Below are 23,960 nucleotides of genomic sequence, written 5' to 3' on the forward strand. Positions count from 1 at the left end.
AAAAATAAGCAGAGATGATGGGTACAAAATATCACGGAGAGGGTTGAAATTCTAGATGGAGTGGTCAGGACATTCTCACAGAGAAGGTGTTTTTTGAGTAAAGACCTGGTAGAAATGACGGCACTAACCATCTGGTGAAGGGCATCCCCAAAAAGGGAAACAGCAAAAGCAAAAGGCTGTGAGGTGGGAACATGCCTAGCATGTTCCTTGAACAGCAGGGAGGCCAGGGTGGTTGGAGTAGGTGAGCAAAGCCAGTAGAAGATGAAGTCAAAGAGGTTACAAGGGGCATGGGTGAGAACAGAGTTCTTTAGAGCTGCCTCCAATTTCTTTTGTAAGCTGTGGGCAATAATGCCTATCTTTACATAATTATGAGGATCAAGTGAGCTGGGAATGTGCTCCCCAAACTGAGAGATCCTGCACAGATATGAAGGGCTTACTATTTTGTGAGTTAAAGTAAATGGGGCAAGTCAATGACCATGAGAGAATGCCACCTGTCTCCCTCAGAGACTCCCTGGCCAGTCTAGAGCAGGTAGTCTTCTGAAGCAGCAGATCTCTTGTGATAGTGAGTGAGTTCTCACAAGGTCTGGTTGATTAAAAATATGTAGCACCAGCCAGGCGAGGTGGCTCCTACCTGTAATCTCAGCACTTTGGGAGGCCCAGGCGGGTGGATCACCTGAAGTCAGGAGTTTGAGACCAGCCTGGCCAACATGGTGAAACCCCATCTCTACTAAAAATACAAAAAAAAAAAAAACAAACCAGGCATGGTGGTACATGCCTGTGATCCCAGGTACTTGGGAGGCTGAGGCAGAAGAATCACTTGAACCCAGGAGGTGGAGGTTGCAGTGAGTCGAGATCATGCCACTGCACTCCAGCCTGGGCGGCAGAGTATAAGACTCCTCCGTCTCAAAAAAAAAAAAAAATGTGCAGCACCTCCCATCTCTCACCAGTGGTTGCTCTCTCAAGAGACTAAGAATATCTCGCTTTTGATTGATTTAGAAATTCCATCACCCAAAGTTAAGTAGTCTTCATCGGAAGAACTTCATCTGGAATCTGAAAAATGTTCCTCTTCTGGAGAAATACCTGTATGTCCTGGGCCAGAATCGAAACCGAGAGATTGTCGAGCATGTCATTCATCTATTCAAGGAGGAAGTAATGACCAAGTTAAGTCATTTTCGAGAATGTGAGTATTCTCCCAATTAAGTATTTTTCTTGATATTTAAACTGTCAAATTTCATATCATCAAAAAAGTATGGAGGTACAATTTAGCTTTATCAAATCTTAAAATTTTGCCATATTTGCTTCTATTGCTTTTTAAATAATAATATTTTTACTTTCCTCAAAATTGCTACATTTGAAGCCTCCTCTAAACTTTACATGAGTCTACCTCTCTTCTTCCTATTAAATTTGCACATTACATATGTATGATTTATAAATTATTTATAGTAGGGTTTGTGTTTTTCAAACTTTATATCAATGGTATCACACTGTGTATTATTATTCTGCAACCTGCCTTTTCTATTCAACATGTTTTGCAGATTGAGTCATATGAATATTTGTAGTTTTAGTTCAGTTTATTAGTTTTAACTGCTAAATAGTATTCCATAGTATGAATATACCATAACTTATTTGCATGTACTATTACTATAATTTTTTGTCCATTCTCTTGTTAATGGAATTTTAGGTTGCTTCCATTTCTTTGCTACATAAATGATGCTTCAATGAACCCTCTAGTAGAGGGGTCCCCAGACCCCAGGAACTGGGCTACACAGAAGGAGGTGAGCAGAGGGAAAGCAAGCATTACCGCCTGAGCTCTGCCTCCTCTCAGATCAGCAGTAGCATTCGATTCTCGTAGGAGCGCACACCCTACTGTGAACTGCGCATGCGAGGGATCTAAGTGAGAATCTAATGCCTGATGATCTGAGGTGGAACAGTTTTATCCCAAAACCATCCCTCCCCTAGTCTCCTGTCCATGGAAAAATGGTCTTCCATGAAATCAGTCCCTGATGCCAAAAAGGTTGGGAACTGCTGCTGTAGTATATATCTCCCTGTGTACACAGACAAGTGTTTCTCTAGGGTATATATCTAGATATAACCAGCTTTTTCATCCAGCATTAAGTACTGGTCAAAGGCAAGGAACTGGCTGGGCACAGTGGCTCACACCTGTAATCCCAGCACTTTGGGAGGCCGAGGTGGGTGGATCACTTGAGGTCAGGAGTTTGAGACTAGCCTGGCCAACATGGTGAAACCCAGTCTCTAATAAAAATGGGAAAACTATCTGGGCATGGTGACATGTGCCTGGAATCTCAGCTACTCAGGAGGCTGAGGCAAGAGAATCGCTTGAACCCTAGAGGTGGAGGTTGCAGTGGGCCTAGATCGTGCCAGTGCACTCCAGCCTGGGCAACAGAGTGAAATCCATCTCAGGAAAAAAAAAAAGGCAAGTAACTGAAGGGCATTTCTATCAAGGCCTAAGATAGGCAGTATGTGTTTCTCGGTGTTTACTTACTTTGTGTAAACACAATGTAAGGTGTAGCGTAAAAACAGAGTTGATTTTTTTCCCTTTAAACCTGTTTTTCCCCCAGTCTTCTTCATCTCATTAAAGTGGTATCCACCATTCACCTAGTTAATCTGGACAAAAAGTTAGGAGTCATCAGGCTTCACTTTGTTCTTTCTCTCACATCACAAATCCAATCAAATTCTATCCATTCTTTCTTCAAAGGAGAGCCTATGATCTGGATGATTGCAGTGGCCTTATAACTGGTCTCCCTGCTCCTGCTCTGCCTCTCTACCATATATATTCACTTGTCTTCCCCTTCTTTTCTCAATACTACTTTTATAAGATTCTTCGTGTCATTGCATGTGCTAGAGTTGGCTAACTTTTATAACTAAAATATTGTATTCACTAATATACCACACATTATTCTACTCTTAAAAGATACTTGGGTTGTTTCTTATTTGGGGCTACTAAGAACAGTGGTGCCGTGAACATGCTTGAGTCTCAGTATACATGTTCATTAGTCTTTGAGTGTATACTTTGGGGTAGGATTGCTAGGTCATAGGACATGTCTAATGTCTATATTCAGCTTCACTGGATAATACTAATGTTTTCAAAAGTGGTTCTATGAATTTATACTACAGCTAGCAGAGTGTGAAAGTTTTCATTGTTCTATACCCTTGGTGTGGTCAGACTTTTAAAATTTTCTCAATCTGATTTGTACATAATACTTTATCATTACATCATGGTTTTAAAATCCACCTCCCTATTTATTGACCATTTGAAATATATTCTTGAGAAGTGCCAAATCAAGTCTTTGTCCTTTTTTCTATTGAATTTTTTTTTTCTCATTGATTTGTAGAAATGCTAAATATATTCTGGATGTGAGTCCTTTGCTAGTTATATGTGTTACAAATATTTTATCCCATTCTCTGGCAAGTGTTTTCATGGTATGGTATGTTTGGATGTGTAATTCTAAATTTTTTTTTTGAGGCAGTCTTGCTGTGTCACCTAGGCTGGAGTGCAGTGGCGCGATCACAGCTCACTGCAGCTTCGACCTCCTGGGCCCAAGCGATCCTCCCACCTCAGACTCCCAAGTAGCTGGGACTAAGCTATCCACCATCATGCCTGGTGAATATTTTTATTTTTGTAGAGATAGGGTTTCTCTATGTTGTTCAGACTGGTCTCAAACTCCTGGGCTCAAGCGATCCTCCCACCTTGGCTTCCCAAAGCACTAAGATTACATGAGCAACCGCACCAGGGCCCTGTTATTTTTTACAGCTTTATTGAGTTGTAATTCACAAACCATGAAATTAACCATTTATTTATTTATTTATTTATTTATTTGAGCTGGAGTCTTGCTCTGTCACCCAGGCTGGAGTGCAGTGGTGCGATCTCGGCTCACTGCAACCTCCACCTCCTGGGTTCAAGAGATCCTCCTGCTGCAGTAACCCAAATAGCTGTGACCACAGGTGTGTGCCACCATGCCTGGCTACTTTTTTTGTATTATTACTCATGGATATTTAGAAGTATAAATCCTGTTCCCCAAAATATGATGAACTTTTTTTGGTTATATATTATTGTTGATTTCCACGGTAATTACATTGTGATCAGAGAACATACTTTATATTAGTGCTGTCCAGTAGGATTTTCTTCAATGAAGGAAATGTTCTATATCTGTGTTGTTCAATACAATAGCTCCTATGTGGCTATGGGCATTTGAAATGTGGCTAGTGCTACTAAGGAATAGGAATTTCAATTTTATTTTAATCTTACTGAGCTAAAAATTTTTTTTTTTTTTTTTTTTTTTTTGAGACGGAGTCTCAAGCTGTTGCCCAGGCTGGAGTGCAGTGGCGCGATCTCGGCTCACTGCAAGCTCCGCCTCCCGGGTTCCCGCCATTCTCCTGCCTCAGCCTCCTGAGTAGCTGGGACTACAGGCGCCCGCCACCGCGCCTGGCTAATTTTTTGTATTTTTAGTAGAGACGGGGTTTCACAGTGGTCTCGATCTCCTGACCTTGTGATCCGCCCGCCTCGGCCTCCCAAAGTGCTGGGATTACAGGCTTGAGCCACCGTGCCCGGCCTAAAAAAATTTTTTTTATAGCTGGGACTACAGGCATGCATCACCATGCCTAGCAGATTTTTTATTTTTTTTATAGAGATGGAGTCTCACTATGTTGCCCAGGCTGGTCTCGAACTACTGGCTGCAAGCGATCCTCCCACATCAGCCTCTGAAAGTGCTGGGATTACAGGTATAAGCCAATGTACCCAGCTTGAATCCTGTTTTTTTTTTTGTTTGTTTTTTTCTTTTTGTTTTTTTGAGACGGAGTCTCGCTCTGTCGCCCAGGCTGGAGTGCAGTGGCCGGATCTCAGCTCACTGCAAGCTCCGCCTCCCGGGTTTACGCCATTCTCCTGCCTCAGCCTCCCGAGTAGCTGGGACTACAAGCACCCGCCACCTCGCCCGGCTAGCTTTTTGTATTTTTTAGTAGAGATGGGGTTTCACTGTGTTAGCCAGGATGGTCTTGATCTCCTGACCTTGTGATCCTCCCGTCTCGGCCTCCCAAAGTGCTGGGATTACAGGCTTGAGCCACCGCGCCTGGCCCTCTTTTTTTTTAAAGACAGTTTTACTCTGTTGCCCAGGCTGGAGTTCAGTAGCATGATCTCAGCTCACTGCAACCTCTGCCTCCTGGGTTCAAGTGATTCTTATGCCTCATCCTCTCTAGTAGCTGGAATTATGTACCACCATGCCTGGGTAATTTTTGTATTTTTAGTAGAGATGGAGTTTTGCCATGTTGGCCAGGTTGGTCTTGAACTCCTGGCCTCAAGTGATCCGCCCACCTCAGCCTCCCAAACTGCTGGGATTACAGGCGTGAATCACCACATCCAGCCCTCCAGTTTGAATCGTAATGAATTTAAATAACCACATGTGTCTAGTGGCTACCATATTAGACAGATCAAGCTCTATATGATTTCAGTCATTTCAAATACACTTTATCATGTAGTATTTGGTAAATTTTTATGAATGGTTCATGTGTGCTTTAAAAGAAAGTGTATTCTGCAGTGTTGGGTATGAAGTTATATATGCCCATTATGTCAAGTTTATTAATAATTTTTAAATTTTCTGTAACTTTCACTTACATTTTGGTCTGCTTTTTTTTTTTTTTTTAACAATTATTGAGTAAAGTACATGTTAAAGTATATTTTAATCTACTATGATTGAAGATTGCCTATTCTTTGCTTGTATTTCTGTCAAATTTTGCCATATATATATATGTATATAAATTTTTTTTGAGATAGAGTCTTGCTCTGTTGCCCAGACTGCAGTGCAGGGCTCACTGCAATCTCTGCCTCCCGGGTTCAAGTGATTCTCTTGCCTCAGCCTCCCGAATAGCTGGGACTACAGACGCCCACCATCACGCTGGCTAAATTTTGTATTTTTAATAGAAACAGGGTTTCACCATGTTGTACAGGCTGGTCTGGAACTCCTAGACTCAAGCAATCCACCTCGTTGGCCTCCCAAAGTGGCCAAAGGGATTACAGGCATGAGCCACCACGCCCAGTCAAATTTTATCTTATATATTTTTGAGTCAATTATATAATATATCCCAATTTCAGAAATACATACTTTAAAATCCATGATTTACAATAATATTGTTTCTGTGTGCCCACTCACTATGTTACATTGCTTAAGCATGATTTACACAATCCTAAATCATATAGAAAAAGTCAGCATTATAATTAAAAGTTAAAATTATATACTTTATATCATGTATGTGCTTCAGGGCTTCATTGACATCTCTTACTAATCTTTAGTCAGTGGCTTAAATCCGTGCTTCTTAGACTATCTATGGTAAAAGACAAGTGTGGGTTTTTTCCCCCAACCCATTACAGTCTGGCATATGGTCCTACTATGCAAGATTCGCTTACAGTTCGTGTCACATGCAACTAACCACGGGAGTTTGACAAAACTTTAACTCCTATACGCTCCGTTCAATGAGACAAGGCCACTGATCACACTCTTGGATGTCATATGACTGTAAAATTTTCTAAACACTCTCAACTCTGTTCTTATCTCTTGCAGACTAGTAACATTTTGTAGACCAGTACTGGCCACAGACCCCACTTTGAGTAGTACTGACTTAAAATATCACCACCAGGCCAGGCGTGGTGGCTCACGCCTATAATCCCAGCACTTTGGGAGGCCGAGGCGGGCAGATCACGAGGTCAGGAGATCGAGACCATCCTGGCTAACACAGTGAAACCCCGTCTCTACTAAAAATACAAAAAATTAGCTGGGCATGGTGGCAGGCGCCTGTAGTCCCAGCTACTTGGGAGGCTGAGGCAGGAGAATGGCGTGAACCCGGAGCTTGCAGTGAGCCGAGATCGCGCCACTGCACTCCAGCCTGGGAGACAGAGAGACTCCGTCTCAAAAAAAAAAAAAAAAAAAAAAAAAAATATATATATATATATATATCACCACCTATTTCAGTAATCAAAAAATGGGAAATTTAGAATTACCACATTATCAGAAAATTTTGTTTAAAATCCTAGGTGAGGCCAGTCATGGTTGCTCAGGCCTGTAATCCCAGCACTTTGGAAGGCTGAGGCGGGTAGATCATTTGAGGTCAGGAGTTCGAGAGCAGCCTGGCCAACATGGTGAAACCCTGTCTCTACTAAAAATATAAAAATTAGCTGGGTGTGGTGGCACACGCCTGTAATCCAGCTACTCAGGAGGCTGAGGCAGGAGAACTGCTTGAACCCAGGAGATGGAGGTTGCAGTGAGCCAAGATTGTGCCAGGGTACTCCAGCTGGGCAACACAGTGAGACTCTATCTCAAAGAATAAAAATAAAATAAAATCCTAGATGAAAATAAAGGTAAATCTGGTTCATTCTAGGACTCTTTGTTTCTTCTAACAATATGAATATGTTTCTATTCTTTTTAAACATTTCTGGGTTTGAGTAGTTCTTTTCACTTTACTCTTTTAATAGCCAAAATCAGGTATTTGTAGTGACTGCAGTCTCCATCTTCTGGCCTTGTATTGATGAAAAGCAAAACAACCACCCCAAATTAACTGCTTTTATTATTTTCAGATGAAATTATTTTACTTCAAGAAAAATAGGGCTTGGCCCTTTATCTCTGACTGCTCATCAAATTATCTGAATGGCTTTGCCTATGAAAGAGAAATGGAAGGGGAATAAATTGGAATATTCAATAACTATTTTTATGTGATTTTTCTATTTTCAGGTATCAATCATGGAGATCTTAATGACCATAATATTTTAATAGAGTCCAGCAAGTCAGCCTCTGGAAATGCTGAATATCAAGTGTCTGGGATTTTAGACTTTGATGACATGAGCTATGGCTACTATGTGTTTGAACTGGCAATTACCATCATGTACATGATGATTGAAAGCAAAAATCCTATACAAGTAGGAGGCCATGTCCTTGCAGGGTTTGAAAGCATCACCCCACTGACAGCTGTAGAGAAGGGTGCTTTGTTTTTACTTGTATGCAGTCGTTTTTGCCAGTCACTTGTCATGGCTGCATACTCTTGCCAGCTATACCCAGAGAACAAAGATTATTTCATGGTTACTGCAAAAACTGGGTGGAAACACTTACAGCAAATGTTTGACATGGGTCAGAAAGCTGTAGAAGAAATCTGGTTTGAAACTGCCAAATCCTATGAATCTGGGATCTCCATGTGACTGAGATCTCCATGTGATTTTAACGTGGGTAATTAAAATAGGGCCCAATCAAATTTTAGGAAGGATTTTCCTGTATAGTTAAAAATCAATTGATGGAATGGATCAATTCTGAATATGACAGAGCACATGAAATCCCTAAGGTCTTCAAGCAATCTCATGACAATTTTTTAAAATTCACAAAAGTACCACGAGCAAGCATATTTTTCTGTGAGTCTCACTTGCCATGTCTATAAACACATATGATACCATTTTGAATCAGATAATCTCACAAGATCTATTCCAGTCCTGAGATTAATGACTGTTTTTAATTTTTAAAATAATATATACATACAGATATATTGACATATTTTAAATATCTGGACATAACATACTGACCTAGATAACATACTAGCAGTTCTATGAAACCTCCTCTGATCTGTCCTTTCTCTCAAATCCCAGTGCACTGTGTCTTTTTCATGGCCCATCACTTTGCATAATGGATCATGGTTGTGCAGTCATCTTGCCTGAGAGCTATTGAGGGCAGAGACCATGTAAAACTTATTTTTGTCTTCTCATCCCTTCTTATCACACCTGCTATTATAGTACCTTTCCTACAGAGAGGTCTTTAAAAATATTTGAAAATAAATGTGTGCTAGAAGAAAGGATAGAGAAGGCACACACTAAGATGCTTTAGAAGAAAGCACAGACAGCATTCTTTTTTTTTGAGACAGAGTCTCACACTATTGCCCGGGCTGGAGTGCAATGGCAATTTCGGCACTGCAACCTCCACCTCCCAGGTTCAGGCAGTTCTCCTGCCTCAGCCTCCTGAATAGGTGGGATTACAGGTGCCCGCCACCACGCCAGGCTTATTTTTTGTATTTTTTTAGTAGAGACAGGGTTTCACTATGTTGGCCAGGCTGGTCTTGAACTCCTGACCCTGTGATCCACCCACCTCAGCCTCCCAAAGTGCTGGGATTATAGGCGTCAGCCACCATGCCCGGCCACAGGCAGCATTCTTGGAGAAAAAATTTTAACTTGTCTGAGAGTGTGGTTGAAACTGGAACTCGAGAGACAGATGCTGGAAGACCCTGGGAACTGCAAGGAAGCAAATAATGACATCCAGGCAAGGCCACTAACCCCTCACCTACCCAAATATAATGGTTCCTTTCAGACTGATACCAGGAACCTCCTTAAGCATATATATTTTAATTCTCTATAATTTCTTTTTGGATGACTATGAAGTAGATTGGGTAGACTGAATCTCACTGTATACTTGGCTGAAGGTATCCCACTGTGTTTCCTTCACTGGTTTCTCTTCATGTCTCCTTTAGTATGATTTAGTAAATGGCTGTTTACTATTCTTATGGTTTCAACTATTCATTATCTACAGATGACTCAAGCCTAGAACCCTGGCCATTCAAACACTCAATAGTTATCTTTCTATATATGTGAACAGGCATTGATCCTATCTCCATCTTTCTGTCTACCTACCTAGTCTTCCCAAAGTAGATATTTCTCTAAATTGTCTTATATGGTTCATTTTTCACTTCTTTGTCCCTCGATTTCATTTCATTTCTTTTTTTTTTTTTTTTTTTTTTTTTTTGAGGGCAGGGGGACAGGGTTTCACTGCAGCCTCAACCTCCTGGGCCCAGGTGATCCTCCCACCTCAGCCTCCCTAGTAGCTAGGACTTCAGGCATGTGCCACCATGCCCAGCTAATTCTTTAAATTTTTGTAGAGATTGGGGTAATACCTATCTCATACAGTTAACAAGAGTTCATTGTGAGAATTTCATGAGAGAACAGTGCCAAGTGCTTAACACAGTGTAACACATAGGACTCAGTAACTATTTACTCTTAATAAATGAACCATATTCCAGGTTACCCAAACTCAAAATATTGAAGTAATTTTTTGCTTGCCTCTCTTATATTCAGTGAGCCCTACTGGTTTTTAGAATCGTAGAATTTTAGGAATCTCTGTCTTTCCTGAATTTTTGGGGGTTTTTTTGTTTTTCTGTTTTGTTTGAGACAGGGTCTCAGTCACCCACGCTGGAGTGCAGTGGTGTGATCACAGCTCACTGTAACCTCTACCTCCTGAGCTCAAGCAATCCTCCCACCTCAGCCTCCTGAGTAGCTGGGAGTACAGGCATGTGCCACCATGCCTGGCTAATTTATTTTATTTTGTAGAGATAAGGTCTCACTATGTTGCCCAGGCTAGTCTCAAACCCCTGGACTCAAGCAATCCTCCTGCCTTGGCCTCCCTAAATGCTAGGATTACAGGCGTGAGCTATCATACCCAGCCTGTGCTGTTTTTTAACAATATATAATAAAAGCCAACATTTATTCAGCACTGAAGTATTTTACACACATTAGCTTACTCAATTTTTACAACAAACCCATGAGGGAAGTACTGTTATAATTAATTCTCATTTTCAGATAAGAAAATAGCAGCTGAAAAAGTAAAAATAATTTGCTCAAAGAGAGCTAGGGCTTAAATCAGGTCTTTCTGACGCAGACCATGCTCTTCACTACCACAAAGTTCCATGCTACTTTCTCTCCCTCTCCCTCCTCTCCTGTCCCTGCTGCGCGCGCACACACACACACACACACACACACAGGCACACACACTCACACACAGGAGGAACAAATGAGATCATTCACATGAAAGCACTTACATCTCTCAAATTTAAGGGATTGTGGTTTTTATCTAGTTTGACCACTCAAGCTAAAAACTAGGAACCAGTAAAATGGACTGAAACTTGGGTTTCACTTTCAGACCAGTGTTGATCCTCTGAATTGATGAAACTCTATAGATTTCCCTCTTGATTGCCCCTGCTAACATAGATTTCCTTTCACGCAATTCCTAATGCAGATATTGCTGACCACTGTTTAGATGTTTATATGCTGCATTGCATTGATATTTTACTATTTGGTGTTTGTTCTAACTTGTCTCCAATCAATCAATTTCATGTGGTTTATATAAACTCTTTGGTGGCTGTGATGGTTAGTTTTAGGTGTCAACTTGCCTGGATTAAGGGACACAGAGATAGGTAGCAAAGCATTATTCCTGAGCATGTCTGTGCAGAAGTTTCCAGAAGAGACTGGCATTTGAATCAGTAGCTGAGTAAGGAAGATCCCCCTCACCAATATGGGTGGGCACCATCCAATCTGTTGAAGGTCTGGATAGAACAAAAAGACAAAGGAAAGATGGATTCAGTCTCTCTCCTGGGACAACCATCTTTTCTTGCCCTCAGATAGCAAAACTCCAGGTTCTTGGCCTTCAAACTCCAGGACTTAACCAGCAGCCCCTCAGGTTCTTAGGTCCTCAGCCTCAGACTGAGAGTTACACCATCATCTCCTTTGTTCTCCAGCCTTTAGACTCAAACTGAATCACACAATTGGCTTCACTGGTTCTTCAGCTAACAGAGAGCAATCGTGGGACTTCTTAGCCTCCATAATTTAGTTCCATAATAAATCCCCTCCTGTCTGTCTACCTATGCATCCATCCATCCCATTGATTCGGTTTCTCTGGAGAACCCTAATACAATGCATAAATTAAACATTTATTTTACTTTACCTTCAGGACCTAGCACCATGCCAGGCCCCTAGAAGACCCAGTAAAGATTTGTTGAATAAACTGTAAGAATGAACACACCACTACAAGTGCCAGGTCCTGGTCCTTTCAAACAACGTGGAGAAAACCCAGTTCCAGATTTAGGAATTAATACTGTATGTCTGGCAAAGACTCTTTGCTCTTGCTAGTGCCTTCTGTCCAGGCTTTTAACCCCCCTGGACTACAACACACCTTTACTTTCTGGTGTTCTTAGTCTCCCTAACCTCTGCACTTTGTATTATGTAGGCAGATAAAAACTCTGGTTACATATATTGCTCTTTGATGACCAAAAAAATTGTGGCTTAAAACTTTAATCATTTTATTAGCTTATGGTTTCTGGCAGTCATGAATTCAGACAGGCCCTGGGACAGTTTGTCTCTGCTCCCCAGTGCTGGGGCCTCAGCTAGGAAGACTTTAAGGCTGGGAGAGATTTGATGCCTGGGAGAGACTCAATCACTGTGTAACCGAACACTCGTTTCTTAAGAGTCCAATTGACAAGGGTGAGGTATGATAGAAAGACAGAATTTATTAACCAAAAATAGTAAAGGGAAAGCAGTCAGATTCCTTTCCAAATTAACGGCTTCTATTTTTAGGAAGAAGGCAGGGGTTTAAAAGGAAAAAACTTGATAAGGAAGACATGCAAGAACTGGGCTGAGTACAGTTGTCCATGTGTCTTGTTCTGGTGGCTATCTTGGGTTCTGGTCCACCTGGACCCTGGGCTGATGGCATTTCAACAATGGCCAGGTTGTTAACTAGCTGCCTTGAAGTAATCTCTGGAACCTTGCAGCTGGGTCTCCAGACTTGGTCTCTGTGTCTCAGGATTGACCCCTGGAACTTCTAAGAAGACACATAATTAGATACTAATAGACAGTTATGTGAAGGGAGTATATATGATGAGAAAGGGAAGGATGTGGAGTCTAGAAAAGGCTTCTGCAGTTTGCTTCAAGGTTGTATCTTTAAACCCAAGGAAAAGGGGGAAAAAATTTTAATGCAGTTTGAAGCTAAGCTGCCTGGTTACAACTGGGTACTAGGATCATCTGGAGGGATCTTCACTCAGCTATTTGGCAGGTGATGCTGGGACTTCATCTAGGCTGTTGGCCAAACACCTCTCCATGTGGCCTTTGCCTCCTCACAGCATAGTGTCTGGGTCCCAAGAACGACCATCCCAAGAGGACAAGACAGAACCATATCACTATTTGTGACTTGCTCTTGGAAGTCACATGATATCCCTTCCATTGTAGTCACAGGCTCACCCAGATTCAGAATAAGGGGACACAGAACCTCTCAATGGGAACCATCTGTGGCACATTGTAAGAGGAACATGTGGGATGAGAGATGTTGACGGTTCATCATCCTAAAACATCACTTTAATCCTGTCTTCCCATTACTGACCAAAACAAATTCTGGCACTAAAAGCACTCTACACTTTGGCCTCAAACACCTTTCCTTCTTTACTTCCTGTATTATCTCCTCCATTCAGATCAGACGGAACTACTCAGTCACCCACACTTGTCAGACTCATTCTTCTTTTGTCCTTTTTCTCAACTAATCCTTCTTCTTTTGACCTGAGAAATTCTACCTCTGACTTAAAAGTTACTGTTCACTGAATTCTGCAGAATGAACTAAGGTGGCAGGCAGGGGCCCTCAGAGATGCCATACGTTACACCACCTGAGGATGCTTTCAGAGCACCACCTGTGTGTGACTCTTTGCCATCTTGCCTTGGCTCACTTCCCTGTGTGCTTGGAAAGCAGAGATGATAGGTGAGACCCCAAAATGCAACTTCCAAGCCATCTCCTTTTCAAAGCCCACATCCCCCAATTATTTTGCAACCAACATGAAGAGGACAGAGTTTCTGCCCAATGGGTTGCTTTTTGGGAGAGACTGAGCAGATGACTTCATATGAACCCAGATCTAGTCAACCTTCTAGCCTGAAAAAACCTGAAATGAATAGTAGATAGTTTACATAGGGACTGAGGCTGAATGAGCAAAAGGGTGGAGAGATGGATAATGAACACATAAACAAGTATGACAATTTCAGTAAAGAAGATAAAATGGTGCAAGTATATGCTGACAGTAGGGTATTGTTTTAACTACGCTGGTCAGGGTAATCCTTTCTGACTGGTGAAAAGCAGAGAAACACACCAAGTGAAAATTCTAAAAGTGTGAACCTGACCATAATTTTTTTTTAATTTTTAGAGCCAGAGTCTTTGTCTGTCACCCAGGCTGGAGTGCAGTGGCGCGATCACAGCTCACTACAGCCTCAAACTCCTAGCCTCAAGCCATCCTCCTGCCGCAGCCTCCCAAAGCAGTAGAATTACAAGCGTGAGTCACCATGCCCGACCATCATTTTTTTTTTTTTTTTTGAGACGGAGCCTCACTCTGTTGCCCAGGCTGGAGTGAAGTGGTGCACTCTTGGCTCACTGCAACCTCCGCTTCCTGAGTTCAAGCGATTCTCATGCCTCAGCTTCCTGGGATTACAGGCGTGCACCACACACCCGGGTAATTTTTGTAGTTTTAGTAGAGACGTGGTTTCACCATGTTGGCCAGGCTGGTCCCGAACTCCCGACCTCAGGTGATCCACCCTCCTCGACCTCCCAAAGTGCTGGTGCTGGGATTACAGGCGTGAGCCACCCAGCCTTCCTCATCATAATGTAAATGTCCAAAATGTATACATCAGCAGTAAAAGTGAAAGCCAGAATGAAAAAGGGAGATGATTACAGAGGTAAAGTCTCATGTGATTGGAACCATTTCGGGAAACAGGACAGGAATGGTAGCAATTAAGAAGCCGGTCCACACTATTTGCTATCCTAGGTGTGAATAGTGAAGAGAAAGTGAAAGTAGAGCGCCAAGGGTAAGAGAAGGAAATTAGTTATTCCACCTTCTGGTTGGCTACGGTCTTCCTGCCCTCCTCCCCATGGCGCAGCAACTCCTCCACCTGCTGCAGCGCCCCAGCTCCCACGAGGGCCACGGGTTCTAGCTCCGCCCCACAAGGAGGACTTCCGTGTCCTCGGCCATCCCACTACCCCCTCCCTTAGCGGTTCTGCGCAAGCGCGGGGGCCATATTAGCAGCGGTTATTCGGGCAGCCCTGGTGGTTTATTTTCCCGCGGAGATAAGGGCTCAGTGGACATCTGAAGTCTTCAGGGTCTTCCATCTGGTGAGCCTTTGGCCCCTGGGGGCCCGCGGAAGCATGGCCGCTCTTCCCTTCGGCGGGGGTAGTGAACGTCAAGACAGTCGGTCCCGGCCTGCAGTTGCCGCCGAGGAGCCGTGGGCACGATGACTCTGCACCGCCTCCACGGTGACAGACCAGCCGCCGGGAATGGCCCCCTCCGGCCGCCGTTGGAGGCTTCCCCGTGCCGAGCCTGGACGCCGGGGCCCGGCGAGGGGGCGAGCTGAGGGTGGGGATCTGTGGGCAGGACCGAGGACTCGGGGCGGCTTCCGTCCCCGGGAGTTCGGTACGTGAAAGTTAGCGCTCCCAGAGGTGCCGGTGAACTCAAAATCGTGCTGTGACCGGCGTCAGGCGTGGAGACCACAGAAAGTTGTGCTTACGCTCGAATCAGAAATCCCCGGCGAGTCTCTCTGTGTCCTACCTGTTTCTCTGCTCTGGGCCATCCTTACTTTGCACCTTCCTATTACCTCAACCAGTTCGCTGCCCTCCGTCTCTCACGAGCCAGAGGGATCATTTAAAATGCTAATCAGTTCTTGCGGGCCTTGGGAATCATTCCGAGGAGCCCCAGTGGCTGAGAGAGAAAATTCTGTTTTTACCTGGGCACGCGGGCTCTCCAGGATTTGATTCCAGCTTACCTTTCCAGTCTTGATTCCCTGTATTCCAGTATTTGGGAATGTGGGCTTTGGACTGAGGCTTTACCAAATAACACTGAGCACCCAGTATTGCCTTTTGCACGAATGGTACTGATGGTGCCCAAGATAACTGCCTCCACCCCCAAGTTCAGGACTCTCTGGAGAAGGCCTAAGTGTCTTAACTTGGCATTCAAGGCTCCGCGGGATTTGGATACTCGCTTAGCTCTTATTTATGTATTTTTAAAAACATCAGCAGTTTGTCTCATGCCCACTAAGCTATCCTGCCTCAGTACCCTTTGTTCATACTTTCTGCTCTGTCTGGAGTGCCCTTCCCTTCTTTCTTCCCCTGTTCTTTCTCTTAGACCCAGGAGTTCTCAGCCTTATTTCTGCCTCTCCCGTCTCTGATTTACTTTCATTTTCTGTATCGGTTTCTCAAAAAATACTTTCTGGATTTTTTTCATCATCCCTTTTCCCATTCTACCCCCGGTTCCTCTTTCTGCATTATAATCTATGACTGCCTCTCTCACCTAACTGCCAGTATTAGCTTTTCAGGACAGGAATTGGTTTTACACATTTTGGTATTCCAGCATCTAGCATAACGCCTGACACTTAGCTGAATAAAGGGAGTAAATAAAACTAATTTGTAAAGTCAGCAAATGCTTTTTAATTTGTGAATCTTATTTTAATGATGATCTGATTTTCTTTTTACAGGAACTATATAAAGTTCAGAAAACATGGTGAGTTAATACATGTGCCAGTAAACTGTTGCCTGATAAATAGTATTGCTTGTACTCAGCTTACAGACTTGTGTGGGAAAATTGAAATAGAAGGAAAGCAGTGAGATGGTGCCTTTTTTCTTGTCAGTTTCCTCTCATCTGCTGAACTTTGTATACCAGGATAGGTTTTGTAAGGTGATTTGTGGGCTTGCAGGAGTTGGCCTACTTTCAGTGGGTAGGAATCACTCATGTGTTTTTCCTTTGCAGTCTCGAAGATATGACTCCAGGACCACTATATTTTCTCCAGAAGGTAAAATAGAAATTGTTTAATCTGCCTCAAGTTTAAAAAAAAAATGTGTTAGACTTTTAGAAAAAAAAAATTACAAACTTTTTTTGGTAGTTGCAAAGTTCATCCTTTTTGTACTTCGAAGCAATTATGGTCACCGGGTTGATTATACCATAGAAGAGTGAAAGTGGGAATTTGTTTCTAGCTTGCTTCCTTGCTAATTTCTTTTGGGTCAGTGGTGCAAGAGCATAGAGGAGAGTCTTGGCTTCTCACTGCTTTTGTTTTGTAGGTCGCTTATACCAAGTTGAATATGCCATGGAAGCTATTGGACATGCAGGCACCTGTTTGGGAATTTTAGCAAATGATGGTGTTTTGCTTGCAGCAGAGAGACGCAACATCCACAAGCTTCTCGATGAAGTCTTTTTTTCTGAAAAAATTTATAAACTCAATGAGTAAGTGAGATTTTAGGAAAGAGTTTTAAAAAAAATCTCACTTTCTCACATAAGTGGGATCTATGTAATTTGGGAGGGCTCTTCTGTGTGATGTGGTAGGATTGAAGTTGTACCTTTATTTTGCTTGAAACCTCTTTGAGGCCTGGTACCATGTGTTACTCCTTTTAAGTGCAGGGCAAACACTTAGTAGAGAAACTAGCATTGTGTAGTGGTAAGAGTACAGACATAGTAGTCACACTGATTTGGGTTCAGCTCCAGGCTTCCCCCATGCAGGCTATGTGATCTTGCACAAATTATTTAATTTCTTTGGGCCTCAGAGTCTCCTCAAGTGGTTGTGGCAGTTTAATGAAATAAAATGAATGAAATAAAATAGTATAGTGTCAGGCATATAGTAGGCCCTCAAAGTATTGTTTAGAATAGCTATGCAGGATTTTGTTGAATTATACTGAATCTTACTAAAGAACAAGCCTGTTGGAGATCTGGGAAGAATTTAGCCAAGCCTTGTACACGGTGTGAGATGTTGGTTATATTTAGATGTGCAGAACTTTGCAGCTCATGGAGAGCTGGCCATGCTAAGTAGAGACTTTCCCTTCAGTGATGGTAGGCTTGGTAAATGCTGATTATCAGGGCCTTTGGATACACTTGTCCAAAGTGGTGTCACCCCTCCACAGAGCCTCTGTTGGGCTCACCCAACAGCTGGCACACTTGGCTAGGCATAGTCACAGGGTGAGTCTCAGCTATAAGAGAGCCAGGGCAGCCCTCAGGAAATGGTCCAAAAAAAATGAAATGCACCTCGAGTAGGAGCCTAGCCCTGTACTTCCTAAGCAGGCTTGTAAACCCTCCTGCCACTGTCCCCCGTCACCTCCATCAAGCCAGGCCTTAGGAAATGAATACTACTCAAGAGCAATCTGTCTAGCAAAATCTTTTTTTTTTTTTTTTTTTGAGACAGATTCTTGCTTTGTCACCCAGGCTGGAGTACAGTGACGGCTCGCTGCAACTTCTGCCTCCCAGGCTCAAGTGATCCTCCCACCTCAGCCTCCCAAGTAGCTGGGACTATAGGTGTGCACCACCACACCCAGTTAGTTTTTGTATTTTTTGTTGAGATGGGATTTCGCCACATTGCCCAGGCTAGTCTTAATCTCCTGGGCTCAAACCCTCCATCTACTTCGGCCTCCCAAAGTGCTGGAATTACAGGCATGAGCCATTGTGGCGAGCCTGTCTTTGTATTCTCTGTTGCTAAATCTTCTTGAGATTTACTTTAGCTTCCTGGCATTAATCCTGTTACCCTATTCACAGGGTGGTAATGATAAATACATCTATTAACGAACTTAAGGGTGCATTTATTTATCTTTCATGTTGAATGACATCAAGTAAACGTCTCCTACAAAGATAAGACTTTTATAGGTTTCTTCTGAAGGAAGTAGCTGCTGTGAAGCAAACGTAGTGAATTGCTAATATAATTCTGTGCTTTTTAATATTTATAAATGCTCCTTGCAGGCATCTTCCCTGCTTACAGATCAATATCTTTTTTTCTTCAAGGGACATGGCTTGCAGTGTGGCAGGCATAACTTCTGATGCTAATGTTCTGACTAATGAACTAAGGCTCATTGCTCAAAGGTATGGTCATATATAGCATAACTGATGATACAGAAATTAGTTTTGATGTTTCTTTTTTTGAGATGGAGTCTCACTCTGTTGCCCAGGCTGGAGTGAAGTGGCGCCACCTTGGCTCACTGCAACCTCTACCTCCCGGGTTCATGCCATTCTCCTGCCTCAGCCCCCCAAGTAGCTGGGACTACAGGCGTGTGCCACCACACCCGGTTAATTTTTGTATTTTTAGTAGAGACGGGGTTTCACTGTGTTAGCTAGGATGGTTTCGATCTCCTGACCTCATGATCCACCCACCTCGGCCTCCCAAAGTGCTGGGATTACAGGCATGAGCCATTGCGGCCGGCCTAGTTTTGACGTTTCTAAGGAGAGCTCACTTTTGCAAAGATTAAAGTCATTAAAAATCTTTGAATTGAAAATTACAGATTTTTTTCAACCAAACTTACAAAATGTTACTTACTATGAGAATATTCGGATATTGACTTGTTCCCTCCCCTTCAAATTACAAATGACTGTTAGGTTGTCCCCATGGCATGGATTGCTTTTCAGAGAATATTTTCCTTAGAGTCTGTCTGTGTTTTGGAGAAAACTACTAATATGCCCATCTCTTTATCCTAGGTATTTATTGCAGTATCAGGAGCCGATACCTTGTGAGCAGTTGGTTACAGCACTGTGTGATATCAAGCAAGCATATACACAATTTGGTGGTACTTAATTTTTTTGAAAATGTTATTCCAAAAAGTTAAGACATTTTATGAGTTATAACCCTTTTGAGGTAGTAAAAAATTGAAAATAGACCCTTTGTTTTAAATTGAATTTAATTTTTTTAATTGACAAATAAGAATTGTACATATTTGTTGGGTACATAATGATGTTTCGGTACACATAATGATCAGATCAGGGTAAATGGCACATTAATCATCTCAAACACTTCTTTGTGTTGGGAGCCTTCCATATCCTTCTAACTATTTGAAACTAATGTGTTACAGTTAACCATATTAATCCTACAGTGGCGTAAAACACTAGAATTTCATACATTCTTGCTTCATGAATGAATGTGTTCCTCCGCCATGTAGATTACCCTAGTTTTATTAATAGGATATTGAAAGTCCAAAACAACATTTTCAGATCTGGAAACTAACTGCTGTTTACATAATAATGAAATTCAGTACTGGTCCTTTCTCTGTTCCCTCTCCTGGCTGTGTCCAAATCATAGAAACAAGTGGAATTTGTAATGGAGCTTATCTCTGGTAGCCAGAATACAGAACAGTTTATGAATGCTTAAGTTCACAGAGAAAGGTTTAGCTACATTCACTGAGCTCAAGTTATAGTGATACTAAATTTAGATTATTGATATATTTGGCTTTTTTTCTTTGTTAAAGGAAAACGTCCATTTGGTGTTTCATTGCTGTACATTGGTTGGGATAAGCACTATGGCTTTCAGCTCTATCAGAGTGACCCAAGTGGAAATTACGGGGGATGGAAGGCCACATGCATTGGAAATAATAGCGCTGTGAGTATTTTTGTTGTGCTGTGAAATCTAGCAGAACGTCTAATAGATGCCATAATTTTGCCGTGGTGATGAATGTAAACAGTATTTAAAGATAGGTGCAACAGCCTTAATGTGATATGGAAATATCTGTGATTTCTGTTGGGGACAGAGTTGCTGGTATAGCTAATACACTGGGGTTCGTTAACTACATTAATAAATGCTAATTTTCAGTTAGGAGTTGTGTAATTAGAAGTTGTGATTTTGTTTCACATCCTAGTTTACAGACCCCTTGAATTCTATGACAGACCCCTTGGGAGACTGAGGACCTCAGGTTAAAGACACACTATATAGAGCATCAGTACCACCTCTTCTCACCCTGTGCCATGTGTGCCCTCCCTGTCATCAAAATTATTTATATGGGCCAGGCATGGTGGCTCATGCCTGTAATCCCAGGCCGAGGCAGGCAAATTGCTTGAGCCCAGCAGTTTGAGACCAGCCTGGGGAACATAGCAGAACCCCATCTCTACAAAAAGTACAAAAATTAGCTGGGCACCATGGCATGTGCCTATAATCCTAGCTACCCAGGAGGCCAAGGTGGGAGGAGGAGCACCTGAGCCGGGGGGACTTGAGGATACAGTAAGCTGAGATCATGCTACTGCACTCCAGTCTGGGCAACAGAGTGAGCCCGTGTCAAAAAAAAAAAATTGTTTATACTTGTAATGCCAATAGTAATTCAGGCATTTTTCTTCTAGACCAATTCATGTTTCTAAAAAATGTAAAAACTTAAAATTCTGTGTTGATTCATGTTTTATAGGCAGCTGTGTCAATGTTGAAACAAGACTACAAAGAAGGAGAAATGACCTTGAAGTCAGCACTTGCTTTAGCTATCAAAGTACTAAATAAGACCATGGATGTTAGTAAACTCTCCGCTGAAAAAGGTAATCCATATCCTCTGCTTTAATTATTTCAACTGAGCAAGGGGAATTAGCAGCTGTTAAGTTTTTTGTTTTTTTTTTTAAAATATGGAGTATTGCTCTGTCACCAGGCTGGAGTACAGTGGCACAATCTTGGCTCACTACAACCTCTGCCTTCTGGGTTCAAGTGATTCTTCTGCCTCAGCCTTCCATGTAGCTGGGACTACAGGCTCACGCCACCACGCCCAGTTAATTTTTTTTTTGTGTGTGTGTGTCTCGCTCTGTCACCCAGGCTGGAGTTCAGTGGCGCAATCTCGGCTTACTGCAAGCTCTACCTCCCAGGTTCACACCATTCTCCTGCCTCAGCCTCCCAAGTAGCTGGGACTACAGGCACCCGCCACCACGCCCAGCTGATTTTTTGTATTTTTAGTAGAGACAGGGTTTCACCGTGTTAGCCAGGATGGTCTTGATCTCCTGACCTCGTGATCTGCCTGCCTCGGCCTCCCAAAGTGCTGTGATTACAGGCATGAGCCACCGTGCCCGGCCTAATTTTTGTATTTTTAGTAGAGACGGGGTTTCACCATGTTGGCCAGGCTGGTCACGAACTCCTGACCTCAGGTGATCCTCCCACCTTGGCCTCCCAAGGTGCTGGGATTACAGGCGTGAGCCATCGTGCCCAGCCAGCAGCTGGTAAGATTTTTAACGTCATCCTAGTTCATTGAAACAGCAACCTTATGAATTACGTGATGTTATCCCTGTCTTCTGAGGATACTAGGGCTTAATGAGGTTAAGTGAGTTGAGCAAGACCAACATTGGTAAATTGTGGAGTCACAATCTCATACTGTATTCCACACTTAAAGGCTTGATACTGAACAGTCTCAGTACTCACAGATAGACATCCTGCACTGTGTCACTTTTAGTTAATAGTTACCAAGTCTTCTCATCAATGTCTTTGGTTCTATGTATGATAAAGCATATGTATATAGTTATATATTTATACATAGGTTTGGTATACCTTACCAGAGATACAACATTTGCATGGGTTGTGATACCCTCTCCTGTTCTTAATCTACTAATCTCTTATTTTAAGCTCATGTTAGCAATTCCAAATACTTTGTTCAACTTAAGCTATATGACTATATAAAAGAATATTTCAGTCGAGCATGGTGGCTCGCGCCTGTAATCCCAGCACTTTGGGAGACCAAGTTGGGTGGATCACCTGAGGTCAGGAGTTCAAGACCAGCCTGGGCGACAGAGACTCCACCTCAAAAAAAAAAGAAAAAGAATATTTCTAAATGTTTTTCAGAAATTGTGGTAAATTAACATGTTGCTTTATGTTAGGACAGTTTAGCTCCTGGTGTTCCTTAGAAAATGCCATTTATGGTCAGGCACATTGGCTCACGCATGTAATCCCCAACACTTTGGGAGGCCGAGATGGGCGGATCACCTGAGGTCAGGAGTTCAAGACCAGCCTGACCAACATGGTGAAACCCCCGCCTCTACTAAAAATACAAAAATTGGCCAGGTTTGGTGGCGCATGCCTGTAATCCCAGCTACTTAGGAGGCTGAGACAGGAGAATCACATGAACCCGGGAGGCAAAGGCTGCAGTGAGCTGAGATCGCACCATTGCACTCCAGCCTGGGCAATGAGAGCAAAACTCTGTCTCAATAAAAACAAAAAGAAAATGTCATTTACATGCAGATTTCCCTCTGTTGTCTACTTCCACCCAGTTTCAAGGAGGCACTACTCACTTTCCCTGGTACAAAAAAATTCCTTCCCCTCGAGGTATCAGTCTGCTTTTCTTGGCCATTTCATGCCCTTTTTTTTTTTTTTTTTTTTTAAAGACTTGAAAAGTCCATAAAAAATAAGCTATTATTACCAGTTGAAGATTCTGGCTGAGCCCTCAGAGGTTCCTACAAGAAAATTGTGGTTCGTCTAATCGGCACAGCTAATAGCAGGCCAGCAATAGCAATTAGTCGATTATACTTTTTCTAAGGGAGTGACAAAATGGCCACTAAGAAAGTTGGGATGGGTGAGGAGAAGGTATTTAAGTAAAAATTGTAATTAAAACATTACAAAATCAAAAATGTTTTGTTCTCATAAAAGGGAATAATATTAAGCATAAAACATAGGAGAGTGCTGAACTAATGTTTAAATGATGTGACGAGCATAAACCATGAGTGCCTATTAAGTTTCTCTGCTAAGTATGCCTGCCTGCAGTACAAATACATGTATGTGTTTGTTTTTAGTGGAAATTGCAACACTAACAAGAGAGAATGGAAAGACGGTAATCAGAGTTCTCAAACAAAAAGAAGTGGAACAGTTGATCAAAAAACATGAGGAAGAAGAAGCTAAAGCTGAGCGTGAGAAGAAAGAAAAAGAACAGAAAGAAAAGGATAAATAGACAAAATTGGAGATTTTATTACTCATTTGGGGCACCATTTCAGTGTAAAAGCTGTCCTACTCTTCCACACTAGGAAGGCTTTGACTTTTTTTAACTGGTGCAGTGGGAAAATAGGACATTACATACTGAATTGGGTCCTTGTCATTTCTGTCCAATTGAATACTTTATTGTAATGATGATGGTTACTCTTCATGGACATCTTAATCTTCCACACACATCCTCTTTTTTTGGAATAAAATTTGGAAAATGGAAATGAAGGAATAAATTCTCTGTAGCAGTAATTGTTAAATATACAAAAACTGACAGGGCGATCATCTTTTGCACACTGTGGCTTACAGTCCTTTCACAAAGATGGGCACATTCTTCAAGCTGACCAGATTATTTGTCGCTGTCTGCAGGGATTGGTTTGAGAATGAACACTTGAGCTGAACAAAGCCAGAATTAATATATAGGTGTGGATCTTGCAGCTAGGACTGAGGCTGCCCACAGGCAGCAGCCCAAGCT

General features: G+C 42.3%; 2 protein-coding genes and 1 long non-coding RNA gene across 9 annotated transcripts in view; 2 read left to right on the top strand and 1 right to left on the bottom strand.

The window, feature by feature from the left end:
* The window catches only part of HYKK (hydroxylysine kinase), a 32,589-nt gene extending 18,479 nt beyond the window's left edge, over nt 1–14,110 (top strand). For 2 of the 6 annotated variants that reach the window (XM_005560211.5, XM_005560210.5), the window contains exons 4-5: nt 997–1,180; nt 7,734–11,154. In XM_005560211.5, the coding sequence (XP_005560268.1) occupies nt 997–1,180; nt 7,734–8,194 (645 nt within the window). In that variant the 3' untranslated portion in view covers nt 8,195–11,154. Of the gene's footprint in view, nt 1–996; nt 1,181–1,681; nt 1,776–3,488; nt 3,623–7,733; nt 11,155–13,980 lie in introns of those variants that run through there. The other 4 variants (XR_278938.5, XR_012415238.1, XM_065548264.2 and 1 more) reach the window with 4 other exon arrangements.
* On the bottom strand, nt 12,292–14,750 carry LOC135971858 (uncharacterized). Its single transcript, XR_010588184.2, has 2 exons — nt 14,663–14,750; nt 12,292–12,620 (listed from the first exon to the last, which is right to left on the bottom strand). It is a non-coding gene; the product is annotated as an uncharacterized lncRNA (long non-coding RNA).
* A 70-nt stretch (nt 14,751–14,820) lies between these two features.
* On the top strand, nt 14,821–23,721 carry PSMA4 (proteasome 20S subunit alpha 4). 2 transcript variants are annotated; one of them, XM_045395877.2, is made up of 9 exons: nt 14,821–14,939; nt 16,295–16,320; nt 16,567–16,609; nt 16,875–17,037; nt 18,577–18,654; nt 19,264–19,352; nt 20,028–20,158; nt 20,952–21,075; nt 23,302–23,721. In XM_045395877.2, the coding sequence occupies exons 2-9, from the start codon at nt 16,318–16,320 to the stop codon at nt 23,454–23,456; spliced, it is 786 nt and encodes a 261-aa protein (XP_045251812.1). In that variant the 5' UTR covers nt 14,821–14,939; nt 16,295–16,317; the 3' UTR covers nt 23,457–23,721. The 2 variants fall into 2 exon arrangements, with proteins under 2 accessions (XP_045251812.1, XP_045251813.1); XM_045395878.2 differs by lacking the exon at nt 20,952–21,075.
* Nucleotides 23,722–23,960: the final 239 nt, after the last annotated feature.

Source organism: Macaca fascicularis, chromosome 7 (genome assembly GCF_037993035.2).
Source record: "Macaca fascicularis isolate 582-1 chromosome 7, T2T-MFA8v1.1".
Classification (NCBI taxonomy): domain Eukaryota; kingdom Metazoa; phylum Chordata; class Mammalia; order Primates; family Cercopithecidae; genus Macaca; species Macaca fascicularis.